General features: G+C 42.8%; 3 protein-coding genes across 6 annotated transcripts; 2 read left to right on the top strand and 1 right to left on the bottom strand.

Moving 5' to 3' along the window:
- Positions 1 to 14: 14 nt before the first annotated feature.
- LOC124006335 (ribosome biogenesis protein NOP53-like) lies at positions 15 to 9,071 on the bottom strand. Of its 2 annotated transcripts, XM_046316297.1 has the most exons (13): positions 8,874 to 9,071; positions 4,787 to 5,073; positions 4,231 to 4,307; positions 4,053 to 4,149; positions 3,327 to 3,526; positions 3,178 to 3,233; positions 2,936 to 3,031; positions 2,687 to 2,788; positions 2,434 to 2,580; positions 2,158 to 2,333; positions 1,762 to 1,828; positions 1,441 to 1,517; positions 15 to 670 (listed from the first exon to the last, which is right to left on the bottom strand). In XM_046316297.1, exons 2-13 carry the CDS (start codon positions 4,990 to 4,992, stop codon positions 610 to 612), a joined length of 1,362 nt encoding a protein of 453 aa, XP_046172253.1. In that variant the 5' UTR covers positions 4,993 to 5,073; positions 8,874 to 9,071; the 3' UTR covers positions 15 to 609. The 2 variants fall into 2 exon arrangements, with proteins under 2 accessions (XP_046172253.1, XP_046172254.1); XM_046316298.1 differs by lacking the exon at positions 8,874 to 9,071 and having other exon boundaries at positions 4,787 to 5,464.
- A 551-nt stretch (positions 9,072 to 9,622) lies between these two features.
- Positions 9,623 to 12,655, top strand: LOC124005252 (histone H3.3A). Its single transcript, XM_046314339.1, has 4 exons — positions 9,623 to 9,769; positions 10,999 to 11,142; positions 11,271 to 11,424; positions 11,910 to 12,655. The coding sequence occupies exons 2-4, from the start codon at positions 11,015 to 11,017 to the stop codon at positions 12,036 to 12,038; spliced, it is 411 nt and encodes a 136-aa protein (XP_046170295.1). The 5' UTR covers positions 9,623 to 9,769; positions 10,999 to 11,014; the 3' UTR covers positions 12,039 to 12,655.
- Positions 12,656 to 13,118: 463 nt separating this feature from the next.
- On the top strand, positions 13,119 to 16,624 carry LOC124005253 (histone H3.3A). 3 transcript variants are annotated; one of them, XM_046314342.1, is made up of 4 exons: positions 13,119 to 13,142; positions 14,601 to 14,744; positions 14,955 to 15,108; positions 15,320 to 16,624. In XM_046314342.1, exons 2-4 carry the CDS (start codon positions 14,617 to 14,619, stop codon positions 15,446 to 15,448), a joined length of 411 nt encoding a protein of 136 aa, XP_046170298.1. In that variant the 5' UTR covers positions 13,119 to 13,142; positions 14,601 to 14,616; the 3' UTR covers positions 15,449 to 16,624. The 3 variants fall into 3 exon arrangements, with proteins under 3 accessions (XP_046170298.1, XP_046170296.1, XP_046170297.1); XM_046314340.1 differs by lacking the exon at positions 13,119 to 13,142 and adding an exon at positions 13,623 to 13,768; XM_046314341.1 differs by lacking the exon at positions 13,119 to 13,142 and adding an exon at positions 13,656 to 13,764.
- Positions 16,625 to 21,618: the final 4,994 nt, after the last annotated feature.

The raw sequence follows: 21,618 nt of genomic DNA, 5'->3' as shown, positions 1-21,618 counted from the left end.
AAAAATAAAAACAGTTTCATTAATTAACTTGCTTTAATGAAGTCAAGTCAGATTACAGCAAATCAGATAACTATAACTGAATGTACCCAATTCCACATGTTGACAAGTGGCTTTAAACGTTTTTCTTCCATTAACAGCCTTGTTATTCACTCAGGAATCCACTCCTAATGAGAGCATTAATCTTGGTTTTGCAAGAACAAAAGACAAGATCACCAACTGGGAGAGACGGACAGGAGAGAGCCCCCTTTCTGAAGCCTTTAACATTCCCAACTGATGCCGACAGACCCAGAATCAGTGTATTTAAATATCCAAATGCATTAGAACTGACCCTGAATCTGACGGGCGCCATCTGGATTGGGCTGGTGCGGGAAAATATCATTGCACAGCAAATAATGTTCCAAATCGTGGTGACTTGGATCTTCAATATTTTCCAACACAGATTTAAAAGGGTGGCAAATCCATCACTGACTTAAAATGGGCTGAGTTGATTGGAGACATTTGAGGGGGCAAATAGTAGCTCTTTGGCTGGCTGTCGCCCAGTGGCGGTGGGTGAGGCTGTGTTGTGAGTGACATCACAGTCCTGAACAGTTCCAGAGGTTGGTTTGGTCTCTAGGTGATCTCCCTGAAGGCCCTCTTCTCAACATACTTCACCTTGTGTCTCCTCTTGAACCTGCGGGAGGAGGCGGAGCACACAATCAAAGCACTTCAATGGCTTTATCAAATCAAGACTATATTCTCTTGTATAATAAAGACAAATGGAGATGTGGAGGGGGAAACAGCACATTGCCCTCAGTTCCCAGGAGGCTGTTTACACAACAGCTCCCTGAGTTCCATGATTGTCTTCACATTTCCGTGGAAATACTGTGAGCGCAAGGATGGGATCATCACTGGACATAGTCATGCTTATGAAGCTGACAACCATACGAGAGGTATACTACAACGCATGTTAGCCAGCTAACTTTGATAAAACAACAAAAGTAACTATTTTCTGGTTCATTAAGACAGCTAAATGTGTGTTTGGTTGTTGGGTCAATTAGACCAAGCCAATTTCAAGCTCATCTTTCTAAAAAAAAAAAAAAAAAAAGTTATTTCACAATATTATGGGCTAACGCATAGATCCTGCTTTGTACTTCTGTAGCTCAGTTGGTAGAGCATGGCGCTTGTAACGCCAGGGTAGTGGGTTCGATCCCCGGGACCACCCATACGTAGAATGTATGCACACATGACTGTAAGTCGCTTTGGATAAAAGCGTCTGCTAAATGGCATATATTATTATTATTATTATTAGTATACCTCTCTGGAAACAGACAATAATGCAAACAAATCTAGAATGTTCTACTATGAAAGTTATGAGTTAATGACATGCAGAAACTACTATGTATAAATATATACCTGACATGAGATGCTGTTTGTTTTACAGAAAGGGAGAGAATAACTTACTTGGCTCGTTCTCTGGGCTCAATCATGTTCCTCTTTTGCATACTCTTGAAGCGGTCCTTGAGGACACTGCCCTCTGGCTGCAGGACACATAATTACATGTGGAGAAGGGAAACATGTCAGTACACATCAGTAAATCCATATAAATAAATATTGCTCTGATGAGGGACCTTGCTCCAAAACGGGTCAGCATGTGACATTGTGAATTAAGTTGCTATGCTGTAAATCTTCAGCATTTCAGTTCCACACACATGTACATGGGTTCAAAAGGTCAGCCCAGTGTGAATGCATTGTAGACAGTGAGAGGGATGGTCAGTCACAAACCTTGAGTGTCCGCAGGGATCCAGGAATCTCATCACTCAGCTGGATCTCTAGATCCTGAGCCTGGAACCTGGGGAGATATGTGGGGGCCAAGTTCAGACAGAGTATGGAGATCACAGAGAGGACAACGGCACAGACGAAACTCACACTAAGGGGAAACAGCACTATGGGAATCAGGCTAAATGACTTGGTTTGGAATGGGGTATAGGTTTTTCTGGAGCCCATTGTTATATAAATGTCTAAGGCTTCTTCCAGTGAATACTAGGATGCATTTGACCTGCTTTTCAAATTGGCCAGGAAGCTCTATGGAGGACCTGTTGCATCTCGCTCTAGATATAAATTGTAATAAACAACCAAGATGGTAGATGAGAATAGTGGCATTCTTGTGGAGGTACTGACTTGAGTCTGCCGAGACGTCGGGGCATGGACTTCTCTGCCTCCTGGTTGGCCTTCCGCTGGGCCACCCTCTCTCTGGTCCGCTGCTCCCGCCTCTTCAGGGTCGCCTGGATGGAGCGCAGCTGGAAGAGCTGCTGCTTCTTGTCAGTGAACACCCTTGCCGCCTGCTTCTGTTGTGACTGAACAGCAAAAGAGACACCTTGGTCAGATCCTAAGCTAGCACATGGAGGGGAAAGGCTAAAGCACATTAGGGGGAAAAGGCTTTGTAGTCTTGCATGCCTTTATCTTGTCGGCTCGCTCTCTCTTCCTTTCTTTCTCTGTCTTTTTCTCCTGCTGCAAGCCACCACGAATAGAAACATCATCCTCCTCCTCCTCCTCTTCCCCCTCCTCCACTAACCCTTCCACTAGTTCCTGGAAGACTGTCTCCTGCAGAGAAACAACAGAAGAAAGTCAGGCAAAAATGGAGCTGAAGGACCACATACAGGTCTGAATTGTGTAATGATGAACAGTGGATGTGGTTCTGTTGTCGTACCTCAGTGGCAGTATCCTCTTGTTTGACAGCAAGCTGCCTCTCTATTCTCAGCTCCGCTCTCTCCCTCTTCACCTCCACCTCATGGGCCTCTAGTAACAAGGCCTGGGAGAAGAAAAAGGTCAGCACTTCAATACATCAACCACAGCATTACTCAACATGAAGAGACAGAACACCACACATCATGGGAGCAGAAGCATTGATAAGTTGGCATCGGCATTTAAAAATCACTGTTTAAGTGCATTAAGTTACCTGATGGGAGAAGAAGTCTGGGTTGTAGGAGCCTCCAGGGGCTATGACCTCCACTGCCGGGAGAATGGAGGGCTTTGCGTTGAGCTTCTCTGGTCGCTAAGAATGAACAAGACAGCGTTTAAAACTTAAATACAGTAAATATACAAACACTCCTATTTGCCTAAGTATCCCTTTTCACGATACAGCACATACAATACTGAGAGACTATAAACTTTAAGGCAGTGACAATGCTGCATTCTCACCTTCACACGCCTTTTCCCCGTTTGCTCAAGGTAGTAAGGATCTGCGGTCTCTTTGGCTGCAATATGAATAAAAGGTGGTCACAAACACTGACAGAAAAACTCCAACTATTTATTTGACTTAGTTTAGCATTTTGAATAGCCAAACTTACCCTCTCCTCCCCACAAGTCATAATAGGGTCTGTCTGGGAAGTTGTTGGCCGCCGTCTTTGCCTTTGACGTTTTAGTTGCCAGTCTGCGGTTCAAGAGCCGTTTCTGTCTCCGTGACAACACACCCATGGCCGCCAATTTCTCAGCATTCTCTGCAATGCGGCGGAGTTTCTTTGCGTTTGGTTGCTGGTAGGCCAAAACACTGGGGGAGAGAGGGAACTGAATTTTAAATAGTGTCCTAGACTTCAGTGTGTACAATCACATCTTATTATGAGAAATAAGCTAACCAGAGTACACTTGTGTACTTATCAAAACACAGCCTTGCTGCATGACTCCAGTTTACAAAGTGGGGGGAAATCTGCGTAGTATTAGTTTGTGCACATTAGCAAAACCTTTCGCAACAGAAAACAAAAACAAATATTTCTTATTGGACAAGTTCAGGTAGTACCTTTCCTGTTTGTTTCCATTTCATTACTAGTAAATACGACCCAGTAGAGGGGAAACAGCACATTGCCCTCAGTTCCCAGGAGGCTGTTCACACAACAGCTCCCTGAGTTCCATGATTGTCTTCACATTCCCAAGGGAATACTGTGAGCGCAAGGATGGGTTCATCACTGGACACTGTGCCATGCGCAAGCTGACTGAACCGGGCCAAACCATCTCCAGCTAAGGGCCAGGGAAGGATGGGGGTGAGAGGGCAATTGTCAGGGTATATCAGAAAAACTCACTCTTTAGGTGGAGGGACAAGGGAGTCATGCTGCAGGATCAGGTCTATCCTCAGGGGCCGTGACTTTGACTTCTTCCCCTTCTTTCTCTTTTGGACTTCTAGCAAACACAGAAAACACAAACTTCAGTGATTTGACACTCCAAACATTAACAAAGTTGGTAAACAGTGATATTGTTTACCTGGCAGGACACTTTTTTTCTGCTCTCCGATGTCCACAAAGAACAGGCTATCGTCTGGCTTCTCAGATATCAGTCCTCTGTCGAATAAAATATTTAAAAAAAAGTTTAACTAGGTAATTCAATTTGAATCAAAATATGTAGCTACGGCATAAAGCATGTGTTAAACTCTAAATATAAGTATTTACGTTAGCTAGCTAACGTTAAGTAACGTTACATAAAAGCAGCCGAATCATAACGTTACTAGTAAACAGGTTAAGAAACGATTCAGTTTAGGTGTGTTGCTCTAGCCAACTCCCTTGGTTAACCAGCTTAGTTTGCTTGCTAATTAGAATAAACAACCCAACGTGTACATTAGCATTGTAAGGTACAACTTCCATTTTTGCAAGATGTTGACCTGGACTGAGTGACATGCAAACCTAGCTTGCTAGAATAATCAGATGTTTAATAATGTCGCAATACCTGCTAAATATACGCTTATTAGCAGGTAATAAAAGCTGGCTAGACAGCTAGCTCTGTTGGCAAACATGTTGCTCACCCTGTAGCACATGTTGCTCACCCTGTAGCTCTTTCCTGAAGTCTCACGTCATCCAAAAACTCTTCAATAACTTGAATATCAATGTGTTTGTTCCAATTCTTTTTCTTATTCTTATTCACACGCTTCCTCCGGCCACTGTTCAAGTCATCTGATTCGGCCGACGATTTCAAAGATATGAATCCTGGCTGCAACGCTGCCACGCGTTTTAGTCTCTTAACCGCCGCCATGCTGGATCAGCCTTCTTTTCTTTGATGAGGTTTAACGGCAGTTGGTATCCAATAAATGCTGCATTACCGCCACCTACTAGACTGGAGTATAAACTCCCTTAAACCTTGCTTGAAAAAAAATACTAAATAAATAAATACAACAAATACCCTACCATCTAACACCACTAAAAACATAATAATAATGTCTAAATAAAATACCATACTCCACTATTTAAATATATCTAGTCCTACTTCAGGCCAAGAGCCAGAAAGAATGGGACACCACCACTTAACAAACCCTGTAACTCTTCTGATGTCAAGTCTCGCACACCCAAATACTTATCTGCAGCTGACACCACAACCTTTATTTTCTTGGACTTACGTTCCATCCAAGCAGAACAGTTGATAAACATTGCCATAAATGCCAAAAATCCAATCTTACTGAAACGTATATCACTTGCTGGTTTATCCCTCTGTACTGGTACAGATCTACTAGTCACACCACTCCTCTCAGGATCCCTCCCTCTATACTGGTACAGATCTACTACTCACACCACTCCTCTCAGGATCCCTCCCTCTATACTGGTACAGATCTCACACCACTCCTCTCAGGATCCCTCCTCTATACTGGTACAGATCTACACTCACACCCTCTCAGGATCCCTCCCTCTATACTGGTACAGATCTACTAGTCACACCACTCCTCTCAGGATCCCTCCCTCTATACTGGTACAGATCTACTACTCACACCACTCCTCTCAGGATCCCTCCCTCTATACTGGTACAGATCTACTAGTCACACCACTCCTCTCAGGATCCCTCCCTCTATACTGGTACAGTACAGATCTACTACAGACTCACACCACAGGATCCCTCCCTCTATACTGATACAGATCCTCACACCCTCCTCTCAGGATCCCTCCCTCTATACTGGTACAGATCTACTACTCACACCACTCCTCTCAGGATCCCTCCCTCTATACTGGTACAGATCTACTAGTCACACCACTCCTCTCAGGATCCCTCCCTCTATACTGGTACAGATCTACTACTCACACCACTCCTCTCAGGATCCCTCCCTCTATACTGGTACAGATCTACTACTCACACCACTCCTCTCAGGATCCCTCCCTCTATACTGGTACAGATCTACTAGTCACACCACTCCTCTCAGGATCCCTCCCTCTATAGGATCTCCTCCCTCTATACTGGTACAGATCTACTAGTCACACCACTCCTCTCAGGATCCCTACTGGTACAGATCCTCTCAGGATCCCTACAGATCTACTCAGGATCCCTCCCTCTATACTGGTACAGATCTACTAGTCACACCACTCCTCTCAGGATCCCTCCCTCTATACTGGTACAGATCTACTAGTCACACCACTCCTCTCAGGATCCCTCTCAGTACAGATCTACTACTCACACCACTCCTCTCAGGATCCCTCCCTCTATACTGGTACAGATCTACTACTCACACCACTCCTCTCAGGATCCCTCCCTCTATACTGGTACAGATCTACTAGTCACACCACTCCTCTCAGGATCCCTCCCTCTGTACTGGTACAGATCTACTAGTCACACCACTCCTCTCAGGATCCCTCCCTCTATACTGGTACAGATCTACTAGTCACACTACTCCTCTCAGGATCCCTCCCTCTGTACTGGTACAGATCTATTACTCACACCACTCCTCTCAGGATCCCTCCCCCTTGACCCATCTTCCTCTACTTTCTTCACTGCCTCAGCATATGACAACTTCTGCACTACTCTAATCTTGGAAACCTCAACCTGCCTCACTCGCACAGGACATTTCTGATCCCCTGCCCAATGGGCACCCATACAATGAACACATTCCACTACTTTCAACAATGCTACGTATTCCTTTCTCTCATGCCCTTCTGCACACTTCTCATACCTAGGAACCTCCCTCCTACACACTGATGCCACATGCCCATAAGCTTGACACCTGTAACAACGTAAAGAATTCAGGACAATAGCTCGTAACATCACTTTGTCGGAAAAAGACTCAACATCAAAACTCAACAGACAATGACTCTTCTGTTCCTCCACTCACGCCACTGTCTGCATCGCACCAAACAATGAGCAACACAAACACCGGGAATCTTCCCCTTCAGTTGGTCAGCTTTCACATTTACCACAACCCCATTAAATCACTCCTTTCAATGGCACCCTTTTCTTGAGTGCAAAACAATTCCCATCTCTTGCCCCCATTCACTTAACACAGAGCACTTGCTCCCTCTGACCAGCAGAAACACATACAAATATCAATAGACCACTTCTGGTTTCCTTCACCGATTCCACAGCACCCAACTCTGTTTTCACCTGCCCTGGGACCAAAAATGGATCTGCCAATAGGCAAGGGTCCACTTTTTCCAAAAACGTCCCTCCTACTGTCACAGACTCATCTTTATCCTGACCCTCGGTGCAAGCCTAAGGCTCCGAGCACTTCACCACACCTACCACATCCAACGTTATGGTGCATTACCGCAAGCTGCTGTACTGGAGTGTGGGCCAGACACAGGCATTAACTAAATCCTACCTGCCAGTTCATTGCTCTTAAAAAAGACAACAAAATATTTGAGACAATATCTAATGACGTTCTACTCAATATACACTTCAAACTAATTTCCTGTATCAATTTCTCCCTCAAATTAGATCTGAGCCTCTCTCTTTCCCTCTGATACTGCCCACATGGTAGCAATATATGCTCTATGGTCTCTGTTTCCTGGCAATAATCACACTTTCCTGTTGGATGCTTTCGTCCCACATTTAAGGATTTATTCAACCGGCTGTGTCCCACCCCGTAATCTTTTAAAAATAGCCTCCTCTCTTCTGTCCCTTCCTGCCGTGGGTTTATAGTACCTCATAAAGCAGGCCCTGTCTGCTACGTGACCTAAGGGACTGGAGACTCCTTAGCACTGCGCATGAATCAGAGCGAATAACTACTCTGTCTGGCTTGACTTCCTCCACCCATTGCAAGGCCAACGGTATGGCCATCAGCTCTGCCGTTTATACAGCCAGATGATCTGTAATGCGTTTCCTGACTCTCACCCCCACATTCCTGCACTACAAATGCCGACCCAGAACGTCATGTCCTCGGATCTTTTGAACCATCTGTGTATATGGCAACAAAATCCTGATACACTGTATCCAGACGTCCATTAAACAAATCAGATGGATCAACACCCTCCCCATCTTTCTGTAGTCTCTCCAACGCTTCTAGATCAACTAAACTCCCTTCCATACAGTCCCATCACCTTCGCCTGGGTATTACCCACTCACCCAAAGCTTGTGTTCTGTCTTCGCTCATGTTCCCAGCATGCCGGTAAAATCCCTTTTGCAGGATGAGACACCCCATGTCCCTGTTAGGTTGACCCAATAATTCATTGCCAGCTGCTGTCTCCTAATCTGCAATGGCATATATCCTCCATCTCCACCTGCAGTGCAGCCTCTGGGAGATGTCCGAAAGGCCCCACTACATATATATTCGGAGTCCTTGTCCCTGTATGACATCTAGCCTTTCCAATGATGCCCGGGCTGTCGAACCATACGCTATGCTACCATAGTCTATTACAGATCGGATCAATGCAACATACATGGTCCTCAATGAGGAACGCCCAGCTCCCCAATCCTTCCCCACTGCTCGACACCACGATACACGTCTCTAGTTGCTTCCCTCTGCGCCATGTCCTTACAGTACACCAACATCTCTTAACACATTAGCATTACAACTTCCCCAATCAACTCCTTTATCACAGCCGTTAACCTTGTCGGACTCATCTCCCCAACTCCTCTGTCCTCCCTAAACTTCAGAACCACTTTATGTTCCTACTGACCTCCATACTTGTTTCATTTTCTTCTCCATCACTATCTCTTACCATATCTCAGTCAGTCTCGGCGTAGCGGTGCCAACTGCCACCACACCGAGTAAAGTTTGATTGTTTGTTAATCAAAGATGAACCGCTAGACACCGCTTTCGGCCTCTCTGGCCAAATCTACTACCAGAGCAGTACCCGGGAGTTCAACGAGCGTCTGCGTAGCCCTCCGACGTCTCCAGTCCATGCTCTGCTGGATCAGCTGTAGAATGTTTTTTCTTTTGAGGTTCAGCATGAGCTGATGGGCCTCTATCGCCACCTCGAGGAGGGATTGTGTAAAAACCACCCCTGGAAATAAGATATTTGTAGGCCCAAAATGTATAAAATGAAGATTTTTGCTATGTATTTTTTTCTAGGTATTTTAATACTTTTGTGATTTAAAACTTGTTTATAATACTAAAGCAATGTTTGTCACAATACACAAACCTTCCAAGAAATGTAATCTGAGAATCTAAATTGTTTGATTTCTTACATTAACAAATTTGGTAACAGAAATACAGTAATTGCTCATTTTGTAATTATAAACATTTTGTCTCGTGCACTCACGTGGAATCATGTGTCCCATAAAACACCTTAAATTACTCCATAAATGTCATACATTTAAATGGTCAATATCTGCCAATGCAATAAATAGACATTTTAAAAACATCGCACATGATGTAGTATATCACGCTTTTCTGAATGTATTGATCATATTTTTCAGTTAAGATGATTGATAATTGATTGAATGGGTCAATTGATAAACGTGTAGAAAAGTTGGTCTCTCTTGTCGCAGCAGATGCATTGTGGGTAACCTGCCATTTTAACCCAATATAGGACTCCATTCTGTTGTGGGAACAACGCAATAAATAAGGACACGAGACCAGTTTCACATTTAAACATTAGCTGTTGTATCAAAGGTAAGTGTCGTGTTTGAATTATATATTTTTAATTGTGTATTTGTGAATTTTCACTTTTTTTTCTTTAGATAGTATCTTTTTGCAACTAAATCCGCGATCATAGGAAACCCAAGCTCGACGACCGAAAAAGCAAGCTATTATCTGCTTGTAGTGACTAGAGACCAAAGCATTCCTGTCGAATTTGACACGGTTATGCACCGGTTCTGAGTGATCTTCTGAGTACTGAAGTTTTCCAATCGATTCCTAGTGGTGTTTAGAACAATCTTCAATGTGTTTGTTAGTATAAAGCGGCAATGTCATCGTTTAAACGTCGTTTTAATTGTCACCCTCTTGTAAAACACATTCGAATTTTCCTTCCCGTTAGTACGTTCCTGTTACAGCAGCCATCGTCTCCAATGCGTAAGAGGCGGGGACCTATTTGGTGAAAAACATTGCTCATTGGCGAAGAAGGAAGAGAATCCCGCCCATCAGATCACTAAACAAGTCCCGATTGGTAGTTGTATGAAACCGTTACGCTGTAATTCGCTCAATTTGATGTTCATCTTCGCGTAATTGAGCCACAGACTTGGGTACAATCCGTGTTGTAAACAAATATCAAATTGTAAGCATGTTGATTGGTAGGTTACTTTAAGTGGTATCGGCTACTAGTTCCCTGTCATTGTACTCTAATATAATTTTTGGATTATCCAGTACTAACCGAATCTGATTACTTTTTACATTTGGATTAATTTTCCTTTAGAATAAAAAGATAGACCAAATAACCATCGAACGCTTTGTTATTCTAGTGGTGATACTTGTGATCAGGTGGAACAAATCTAGACGTTCCTTTTTCCAATGATGAATTGAAAGTCTGAGATTAGAAAGGTGGTTATGTATTTTGTTATAACAGTATTTCTAAATGTAACACTTGTTTTTCAAAAGTATCTCATCGGATGACAATATTTTTTCTATGGTAACATTAATTAACTTTAATCAGATGACATGTAACAAGATTATTCCAAACCCCGTTGATTGGATAGTGTATCCAATCATTAATAGACCAATGTGTTTTTTTAAATGGTTTCATAGAGCTGAAATGTGTCACCTAAAATCAAATGCCTCATGAAAGCTTGGCATTTGGAAGTATGACATGTGGCGTTTATCAGGTTAACGTGGTTTTACGCTGCAATTTGATATCTAGTTGGTTACACTTCCATTAACATTCCTTTCTCAACTTTGCCTTTATTCAGGTAATTTGTAGGAGCCATGGCCCGTACCAAGCAGACAGCCCGTAAATCTACTGGAGGCAAAGCCCCACGTAAGCAGCTGGCCACCAAAGCTGCCCGCAAGAGTGCCCCTTCTACTGGTGGGGTCAAGAAGCCCCATCGCTACAGGTGATGGAGAGTGAAACGCATAGTGCCTGAACAGCCTTTCACCCACCTGATGTCGTGGTCTCCTTCAATAATTGTGTAGATGGAGTAAAGGACCACAGTGGTTAATTAATTACTGTGTTTTACTTCAGGCCTGGTACTGTGGCCCTGCGTGAGATCCGTAGGTACCAGAAGTCCACTGAGCTGCTGATCCGCAAGCTGCCCTTCCAGCGCCTGGTGAGAGAAATCGCTCAGGACTTCAAGACTGACCTGCGTTTCCAGAGTGCAGCCATTGGAGCCCTGCAGGTCAGGGTTTAGGATTTCTGTTAACCTGCCAAATAACACTAAAACCAAATAACACTAAAACCAGACCTATCGGGAATCTATACACTCAAAGGGAAACTTCATAATTTTGCCAATGAGGCCCTTTATCATCTTTTGTTGAGTCGGCTGAACTACTGAATGCCATATGTCTGTCCAGTATGAAGAAAGTTAGTTAGGTTTGCGAGCTAATGCTAGTTAGTATTAGTACAATGAAAGTCTATGGGTATCTGCTAGCATGATCATAATGTAAACATTTAGTCATTGTACTAATGCTAGTTAGCTTTGGCTCAAACTTTCTTCATACTGACTCAGGGGAAGTAAAGCGCCTCATTGCCAAAATTATGAAGTTTCCCTTAAAAGGTGGTGACCTACTGGCCACCATCTCCCCAAATGTTCAAAGAATGCATTGGTCCATACCAAGAGGGCTTATGCATGTCAGCTGAATTCAACTTTTTTTTTGTCTGCAGGAGGCCAGCGAGGCTTACCTGGTTGGTCTGTTTGAGGACACCAACCTGTGCGCCATCCACGCCAAGCGTGTCACCATCATGCCCAAAGACATCCAGCTGGCCCGTCGTATCCGTGGGGAACGTGCTTAGACGCCTCCCTTTTATTTTTTTATACCTCAGTCTGTCTTTTCCTCCCTTCCCACTTATCCTTATAAGGAGCTTGATTTGAGTAATGTGACACGTAAACTGTGTAGTCTTGTCCCCCTTAGTTCTCTTAGCAGCAGACTTTTAGGGTACTTTGTATCTGTTTTGAAGCTGATCTGAGTCACACCTTTGTGTATGCAACTCTGCACAGCAAAGGGTGCATGCATGAAGCATCTTGGGCAAGCATTTCCCCCTCCTACTATTACATTATGACAGGGTTGGTTTTCTAATTGATAAACATGTGGTGTTTTTACATGTACCCTTAATTATCATTTTTTTTACAACTAGTGTTTCTACTGTTTACATGATACATTTACAAATGGTTAATTGTGTTCTGAAATTGATCAATAAAAATTACTTTGCATGATTCAAAATATTGCATAGGCCTGTAGCACAATGTTTATGTATTTCTCTCATGTTTTTATCCAGGTAATATTTTAGTTCCTTTCTCAGGTTGTGATGCCCTTTTCACACTGATTTCGTTTTATTTTTTTACATTTTTAAGCAGACATTTGTAAAAATCCAGAATTCTCATACAAAGGTGATAAACTACTGTTCCACAACTGGTTGAGTGAAGTGATTGGCCTGTACTGAGTTGTATGCTGCTGGCAATGGTATTTTAAATAGTGAACCGTTTTAATGTTATTTGAACTGTCATATTCATTGGCAAAAGTACCCACTTGTTTTTTTTTTTTTTTAGAAAATGGTGAGTGAAAATCACCAGTAAAATACTACTTGACTAAGTATTTGGTTTTAAATATACTTGATCAAATTCCTTACTAAGCACACGGCACCGTTAAATTTATTTTTATGACTAGCCAGGGGCACTCCGGCATCATTTACAAGCATGTCAAAATCTTTACATCACATTCAGACTGCGCGTCTTACTATATTTCTTATAATATAATTAATGTGTGGATTGTTTAGCTATTACTGCATTGTTGGCGCTAGGAACACATTTCTCTACACCCGCAATGACATCTGCAAAATATGTGACTGAGTGAGTCTGCCTGATCAGAGGGAGTAAGGATGACCAGGGATGTTCTCTTGGTAAGTGCGTGATTTTGACCTTTTTCTTGTCCTAAGCATTCAAAATGTAACAAGTCCTTTAGTGTCGGGGATAATGTGTGGCGTAAACACTTTGTCCAAAATATAATTAAAGTACAGATACCCCCAAAAAACTAATGTAGTACTTACGTATTTTTACTTAAGTACTTTACACCACTGATTGGAAACCAGACCTTTGACATTGCAGGCTGACATTTGCACAAGACTTGTGAATGTAAGGTTGTTCGATGATATAGAAATGCACAATAACTTCAGCATAATAGCTTTCTTGAGCATGGCAAATTGAAAAGCCAAAACGTTTCCACAACATCTTGAGAAAAATATTGATAGCAAGTATGCTATTATGTTCGCAATATGACATTTGGAGACTGATATAAAATAACATTCAGTGGCGTACAAAAAAATATCCAAAGATGTGTCTGAAGCAACACAAATGAAACGAAACTAGAAATGTTTGTATACACTATGGCATTCTGGGAGAAATGATTGACATAGCGGCCATTTTCCCGCTGGACGGTTGTTCCCATTGTGGATACGAGGAAGAAAATACTGACACCGCCAGACAAGCTAAACACTTCTCACATTCTTTTTAACCACTTTTGGTGTAGGTAAGTCAAACACTCGACTGCTTTTAATTTACGTGATCTTCACATTCGAAAAGTTTCAAATTGATTCAATTGTGGTGTAATTTTGTTGGAGATCCATCTCGTTTTCGTCGTAGAGGAAAATAACAAACCCCACTGTCGAAACGGCACAGAATTGCAGCCTTTTCTACAGCTAGTGCAACTGGATGAAAAAGAATTCAAATTATGCGCGGGTTCGCTTCGGTTGTACGCAGGCATTGGTGGTCGAAGTCCGTTTCTGTGCCTACATAAGAGTTCTCTGAGATGTCTTTTATGTATATTAGTTGTTTGATGATATTGTCAAACAGCTGTTTATTTAAATATCAAAGTTTTAGTGGTACTCCTTTGCTCTTCTGCCTATGGTCTTTATCCCGGTTGCGCATCAAGCAGCCGCCATCGTCACAGCGGAGTGGGCGGGGCTACCAACGTCTAGGAGTTGTAGATTGCGCCTCCTCGTGACAGAACATACGCTGATTGGTCTTAGTCATATGTTTACACAATAAGATTGCCTAACCAACCAATGCCGTCGTTTTCCCCCATTGATTGATTGATTGATTGGCTCACTCGAATTTGATTGGGAAAATTCATGTTGTAGACTCTCAACACTTTTTTTGGTTCTAGATGTGTTCAATGACAGTGAGTGGAACACCCAATTACTGTACAGAAATAATCTTGTTTCACAGGGATTTTCACATTTTGTGAAAGTTTTGAATCAGCTGAGGTAATGGATGAATACAAATCCAGTTACTTATTATCAGGTATAATTGCAATGAAAGTGTAAGCTATAGTAATTTTTGTGGTTCTCCCCTTTGTTCAGGTGATTTGTAGGAGCCATGGCCCGTACCAAGCAGACAGCCCGTAAATCTACTGGAGGCAAAGCTCCACGTAAGCAGCTGGCCACCAAAGCTGCCCGCAAGAGTGCCCCTTCTACTGGTGGGGTCAAGAAGCCCCATCGTTACAGGTGAGAGTGACAGTGAGGCTGAAAGGTCTTGCCAAAGCTGCCCTCTGTCCCTGAGCCACACTAATGTTCCTTATTATGACTCCATCACCACCAGAGAGAAGGATTTAGGCCTAAAGAGTTTGATGACATGTTTGCCTCTGGTTTTCTGTAATGAATCCATACAGTTGTGTTAGTCATGGGGTTGTTCTAACTGTGTGTGTTTCCTTCCAGACCTGGTACTGTGGCCCTGCGCGAGATCCGTCGTTACCAGAAGTCCACTGAGCTGCTGATCCGCAAGCTGCCATTCCAGCGCCTGGTGAGAGAGATTGCTCAGGACTTCAAGACTGACCTGCGTTTCCAGAGTGCAGCCATTGGGGCCCTGCAGGTCAGTGCTAACCCCAACTAAGGGACACAAGCTGTCATAAACCACATATCTCAAGTTCGAGGCAGGAAGACTATAATTGCATTATTACTTTTTTTTTAAATCACACACTAAAGAGGAATGCTTTGATCGTGTGCCTGCATGTATGACAAAATATAATTTTACAGGTTGATATTGTGAGCCGTTTCTCCAACCTGTTCTTTGTTGTCTGCAGGAGGCCAGCGAGGCTTACCTGGTTGGTCTGTTTGAAGACACCAACCTGTGCGCCATCCACGCCAAGCGTGTCACCATCATGCCCAAAGACATCCAGCTGGCCCGTCGTATCCGTGGGGAGCGTGCTTAGACACCTACCTGATTTACCTCTCCTCCCCTCAACAGTCTGCCCTCCCCTTCCCTCCCCCTCTCCTCTTATGTTGGTAGTGATTTAGAGAAACAATGATTATGATAAGAATGTGTATAGTGGTGTTTTCTTAGTACTCTCGACAGCAGACTATTATAGGGTACTCTTTTGTGCATGTACCTACTTGTTGCTGGTCAGATCCCCCACCATCACACCATCAAATCAGATGTTCCATCGTCATGATGCCGTGTGGAGAGATCAGATAAAACAAGACAGGGAATCTGACATAGGTTGTGGTCGCAGGAGGATGGGGTTAGGTTTTTGTCTGCAGAGTGGAGTACCTCTTTCTCTGCAGGGTGCTAGAACAACTGCCCTAGTCCCCTTCCTCCTTCCCCACTCTTCCAGTGAAATAGAGACTGAGCTGGTATCTTTCATGGCAACACATGAACGAGAGTCCATCCCCCCCTCCCCTTTTGTGTGTGAGCGTGTAGATTCTGATCAGCACAGCAAATTGTATACAATTCAAAAACATCTCTGGAGCAATTGTTTATTACAATATTGATCATTATCATGGGTATTATTTTTAATGCTTACGCACATTTTTCATAGTGGATAAAAGATTTGTGAATGAAATGGAGGTGGATTCAAATAAAATTTTGTACAGAAAACAAAATTGATGTAAGCTATCGTTTCTACAGGTGTTGAAGCTTGTGATTTGTTTTTGCTGTCGAAGGGGATTCTAGATAGTTCATTCTCATTTCATTGCCTCTTATATTGGCTATATTTTCCCTTTTGTCTTTGAATTCTCAAATTTGGCTTCTGCGATAAATAATTAGAGACAGAATTTTAAGGCTTTTGCAAACAAATAGTGAATCCAGTGTTCTTTGTGATCACTCCTGAGGGGCCTTGTTGTGAGGTTTATGGAGCTGGTGGTCGATGCTCTCTTGCAAACCAAAAACAGTCTAATTGGTAAAGTGATCATGTATGTTAATGTTGAGCTGTAATGGTCACGGATATTTAGACCTCGCCCTTTGCTTCTCAGGTTGTGTCACCCTTTTAACTTAAAATCATTTATGTTTCTTAATTGGAATTTGAAATGTTAAGATGTTTAAATAAAACAATGTTTGTAATTTCCAAATATCTCATATGTGGTAATAAATGGATGTTACACACGTCTCAGTTTTGTTTAGTTCATTGACTGAATCAGTTACTACTAACAGATATTTAATATTATGGCCAGAGCTGTAAAAAGCACACATTTGATGAAATATTATTTGTCATATACACATGTTTAGTAGATGTTATTGCGGGTATAGCGAAATTCTTGTGATCAATCCTGGGTTAGGTTTGTTTGCTATTACCATCACAATCTGGTGTTTTTCTGAATGCGCTAAATCCTTGTGTAAAGGAGTTACACAGAAGTGTCCAGTACTGAGTTGAGGCAAGGGAAAAACATAATACAAATTAAAACATGTTTTTTTTCTCGTAATAATTTAGAACTAAAAAACGACCAATAGAGGGCAGTAACGTACCACATTTCAACAATGAGCCATATAGACAAGCCATACTCTGAATGAAGTGAAGACTATGGATGGAGGGTATCCTTAGAGCCCTATACTAAACATTATTTTAGGTATCCCTCCAACAGTATTCAGACCATTGGAGCTGTGCTGCTCTATCTGAGATAAAACTGAAACCTTACAGAAACAGCATTGTATGCCCGCTGTGGTAAGTTAGGCCTAGAGCACAGTGTCATTCTATGTGTCCCTGTTTTTATGTGACATCTTCAGATCAGAGAGAGAACATCCCCATAGAGAATGTTCAAAAAGTGCTTTGTTTCTTTATTTGATCAGTCATCACATTGATAACTACATTAACACTAGCAGAACAACTGGGCTCAGCCTCAGAGACCCATGCATTCTCTTCAACATTCACACCAATTTAGATTCTGTTTTATTGTAGAAGTTGTGAAAGTCTGTCCTAATGAACTGCTAGAAGTGAATAGTTAAAGTGAAAATATATGATTGAGACAGCAAGCATGCAAGGGCCTCAGAATAGCACATCTCTCACAAGGGTGGACACCGGACAGGAAAAATCAACATAAAGATCGAATCGGCCTTCTTGACTTTTAGAAATCCTCCCTGAACAAGTATGTCTGTTTTCCACCAAGTTGCTTAGCTTGTTCAGGAAACTAGTAGAAACCTGTTCATTATGGTAATTCAGGCGTTGTCCACATAATTCCTATGCACATACCTATGTTATATCGTAGGTGTAGTTTGCAGACTTGTTAATTTTAACAAGTCTGCAAACAAATCTGCTAATAATATAAAAAAGTAGCACCTGATTAGAAATGCTTAACTGGGTTGTTGTCCTCTGAAGTAAATTAGGGTAATTATCTATTGTGTACATCAATTTGTGTGTGAGTGGGTCAGGCAGCAGGACAGAAAAATATTGGTCTATATATATATATATATATATATATATATATATATATACAGAGTATATTCTCCAGTTCAGGAATAGCTGTCCCTCATTCCTAGTTTCCACCCACACTGACCTAATCTAGCCACCGGATCAGTGTCCTTGTCAATTACTGTACCACACCTTTTAATCTGTACACACAGACGCACACTACAATATATACAGTACGTATAGCTTCCATACAGATTAACACCAGCATAAACACACAACAGTAGGCATTCTACAGACAGGAGAGAACGCACTGTACCTAGAGAACATTCAATCAATTACATTTTTGATCAATGGAAACAGGATGCACATGAGCTCAATTTCGAGTCTCATAGCAAAGGGTCTGAATACTTATGTAAATAAGGTATTTCTGTTTTTTAATTTTTTTTATATACATTTGAAAACATTTCTAAAAACCTGTTTTTGCTTTCTCATTATAGGGTATTGTGTATAGATTGACGAGGAACTTTTAGTATTTAATCCATTTTAGAATAAGGCTGTAACATAATTCCACATAACAAATGTGGAAAAAGTAAAGGGGTCTGAATACTTCCAGAATGCACTGTACCGAGTGCACTACTACACAGTACATCAGAGATAGTTGGATAGATGTGCTATTATTTTATAATTTTTTCACTATATACACTGAACAAAAATATAAAATCAAAATGTAAACTCTTGGTCCCATGTTTCATATACTGAAATAGAAGATCACAGAAATGTTCCAAATGCACTAAACACTTGTTTCTCTCAATTAGTTTGTTTACATCCCTATTAGTGAGAAGTGTGGCATATCAGGTGTGGCATATCAAGAAGCTGATTAAACAGCATTATTATTACACAGGTGCACCTTGTGCTAGGGACAATAAAAGTCAACTCTAAAATTAGCAGTTTTGTCACACAACACAATGCCACGGATGTCTCAAGTTTTAATGGCGCGTGCAAATGGCATGCTGACTGCAGGAATGTCCACCAGAGCTGTTGCCAGATAGTTGAATGTTAATTTATTTGCTATAAGCCGCCTCCAACGTCGTTTTAGAGAATTTGGCAGTACGTCCAACCGGCCTCACAACTGCAACCACGCCAGACCAGGACCTCCACATCTTGCTTCTTCACCTGCGGGATAGTCTGAGACCAGCCACCCGAGCAGCTGATGAAACTGTGGGCTTGCACAACCGAATAATTTCTGCACAAACTGTCAGAAACAGTCTCAGGGAAGCTCACCTGCATGCTTATTGTCCTCACCAGGGTCTTGACCTGACTGCAGTTCGGTGTCGTAACCGACTTCAGTGGGCAAATGCTCACCTTCAATGGCAGCTGGAACACTGGAGAAGTGTGCTCTTTACTAATTAATTCCGGGTTCAGACAGCATGTATTGTGTTATGTGGGGGCGAGCGGTTTGCTGATGTCAAGGTTGTGAACAGAGGGCCTCATGGTGGCGGTGGGGTTATGGTATGGGCAGGCATAAACTACAGACAACAAACACAATTGCATTTTATTGATGGCAACTTGAATGCAAAGAGATACCGTGACGAGATCCTGAGGCCCATTGTCGTGCCAGTCATCCGTCGCCATCACCTCATGTTTCATCATGATGATGCACTGCCCCATCTGTGGACAATTCCTGGAAGCTGATAATGTCCCAGTTCTTCCATGGCCTGCATACTCACCAGACATGTCCCCCATTGAGCATTTTTTGGGGATGCTCTTGATTGACGTGTACGACAGCGAGTTCCAGTGCCCGCCAATATCCAGCAAATTCACACACCCAATGAAAATGAGTGGGCAACATTCCGCAGGCCACAAATCAACAGCCAGATCAACTCTATGCGAAGGAGATGTGTCGTGCTGCGTGAGTAAAATGATGGTCACACCAGATACCGACGGCTTTTCTGATCCACGCCCCTATCTTTTTTATAAGGTTTCTTTGACCAACATACATATTTGTATTCCCAGTCATGTGAAATCCATAGATTAGGGCCTAATGAACATATTTCAATTCACTGATTTCATTCAAATCAAATCAAATTTTATTTGTCACATGTACCGAATACAACATATGTTTGTCACATGCAATACAATTTCACCTTACAGTGAAATGCTTGCTTACAAGCCCTTAACCAAAAATGCAGTTTTAAGAAAAAATCTCCCCCCAAAAGAATAAGAAATAAAAAGTAACAAATAATTAAAGAGCAGCAGTAAAATAGCAATAGCGAGGCTATATACAGGGAGCAGCAGTACACAGTCAATGTGCGGGGGCACCGGTTAGTTGAGGTAATTGAGGTAATATGTACATATAGGTAGAGTTATTAAGGTGTCTATGCATGGATAATAAACAGAGAGTAGCAGCAGCGTAAAAGGGGGGAGCAATGCAAATAGTCTGGGTAGCCATTTGATTAGATGTTCAGGAGTCCACTCCGGTACCGCTTGCCATGCGGTAGCAGAGAGAACAGTCTATGACCAGGGTGGCTGGAGTGGCTGGCCTTCCGCTGACACTTCCTGGTATAGAGTTCCTGGATGGGAGGACGCTTGGCCCCAGTGATGCACTGGGCTGTACACACTACCCACAGTAGTGCCTTGCGGTCGGAGGCCGAGCAGCTGCCATACCAGGCAGTGATGTAACCAGTCAGGATGCTCTCGATGGTGCAGCTGTAGAACCTACTGAGGATCTGAGGACCCATGCCAAATCTTTCAGTCTCCTGAGGGGGAATAGGTTTTGTCGTGCCATCTTCATGACTGTTTTGGTGTGCTTGGACCATGTTAGTTTGTTGGTGATGTGGACACCAAGCAACTTGAAGCTCTCAACCTGCTCCACTACAGCCCCTTCGATGAGAATGGGGGCGTGCTCAGTCCTTCTTTTCCTGTAGTCCACAATTGTCTTGATCACGTTGAGGAAGAGGCTGTTGTCCTGGCACCGCACGGCCAGGTCTCTGACCTCCTCCCTATAGGCTGTCTCGTCGTTGTCGGTGATCAGGCCTACCACTGTTGTGTCATCGGCAAGTTTAATGATGGTGTTGGAGTCGTGCCTGGCCATGCAGTCATGAGTGAACAGGGAGTACAGGAGGGGACTGAGCACGCACCCCTGAGGGGCCCCCGTGTTGAGGATCAGCGTGGCAGATGTTGTTGCCTACCCTTACCACCTGGGTGCGGCCCGTCATAAAGTCCAGGATCCAGTTGCAGAGGGAGGTGTTTAGTCCCAGGGTCCTTAGCTTAGTGATGGGTTTTGAGGGCACTTTGGTGTTGAACGCTGAATTTTAGTCAATGAACAGCATTCTCACATAGGTGTTCCTTTTGTCCAGGTGTGAAAGGACAGTGTGCAATAGAGATGGCATCATCTGTAGATCTGTTGGTATGCAAATTGGAGTGGGTCTAGGGTTTGATGGTGTTGATGTGAGCCATGACCAGCCTTTCAAAGCACTTCATGGCTACAGATATGAGTGCTACGGGTCAGTAGTAATTTAGGCAGGTTACCTTAGTGTTCTTGTGCACAGGAAGTATGCTGGTTTGCTTGAAACATGTTGGTATTACAGACAGGGAGAGGTTTAAAATGTCAGTGAAGACACTTGCCAGTTGGTCAGCACATGCTTGGAGTACACGTCCTGGTAATCCATCTGGCCCTGCGGCCTTGTGAATGTTGACCTGTTTAATGACACTTTGCCTGTTTGATGGTTTGTCAGAGGGCATAGCAGGATTTCTTATAAGAT

This window comes from Oncorhynchus gorbuscha, linkage group LG19 (genome assembly GCF_021184085.1).
Source record: "Oncorhynchus gorbuscha isolate QuinsamMale2020 ecotype Even-year linkage group LG19, OgorEven_v1.0, whole genome shotgun sequence".
In the NCBI taxonomy this organism is placed as follows: domain Eukaryota; kingdom Metazoa; phylum Chordata; class Actinopteri; order Salmoniformes; family Salmonidae; genus Oncorhynchus; species Oncorhynchus gorbuscha.
The sequence above is the reverse complement of the archived record's forward strand: the minus strand, read 5'-3'. Positions and strand labels throughout refer to the sequence as shown.

Coding starts and splice junctions, on each gene's coding strand:
- LOC124006335 (XM_046316297.1), bottom strand. CDS start 4,992: ATGGCGGCGGTTAAGAGACTAAAACGCGTGGCAGCGTTGCAGCCAGGA. Junction 3,234..3,326: donor TGACTTGTGGGGAGGAGAGG/GTAAGTTTGGCT, acceptor TTCATATTGCAG/CCAAAGAGACCGCAGATCCT. Junction 1,518..1,761: donor GATCCCTGCGGACACTCAAG/GTTTGTGACTGA, acceptor TGTGTCCTGCAG/CCAGAGGGCAGTGTCCTCAA.
- LOC124005252 (XM_046314339.1), top strand. CDS start 11,015: ATGGCCCGTACCAAGCAGACAGCCCGTAAATCTACTGGAGGCAAAGCC. Junction 11,143..11,270: donor AAGAAGCCCCATCGCTACAG/GTGATGGAGAGT, acceptor GTTTTACTTCAG/GCCTGGTACTGTGGCCCTGC. Junction 11,425..11,909: donor CAGCCATTGGAGCCCTGCAG/GTCAGGGTTTAG, acceptor TTTTGTCTGCAG/GAGGCCAGCGAGGCTTACCT.
- LOC124005253 (XM_046314342.1), top strand. CDS start 14,617: ATGGCCCGTACCAAGCAGACAGCCCGTAAATCTACTGGAGGCAAAGCT. Junction 14,745..14,954: donor AAGAAGCCCCATCGTTACAG/GTGAGAGTGACA, acceptor GTTTCCTTCCAG/ACCTGGTACTGTGGCCCTGC. Junction 15,109..15,319: donor CAGCCATTGGGGCCCTGCAG/GTCAGTGCTAAC, acceptor TGTTGTCTGCAG/GAGGCCAGCGAGGCTTACCT.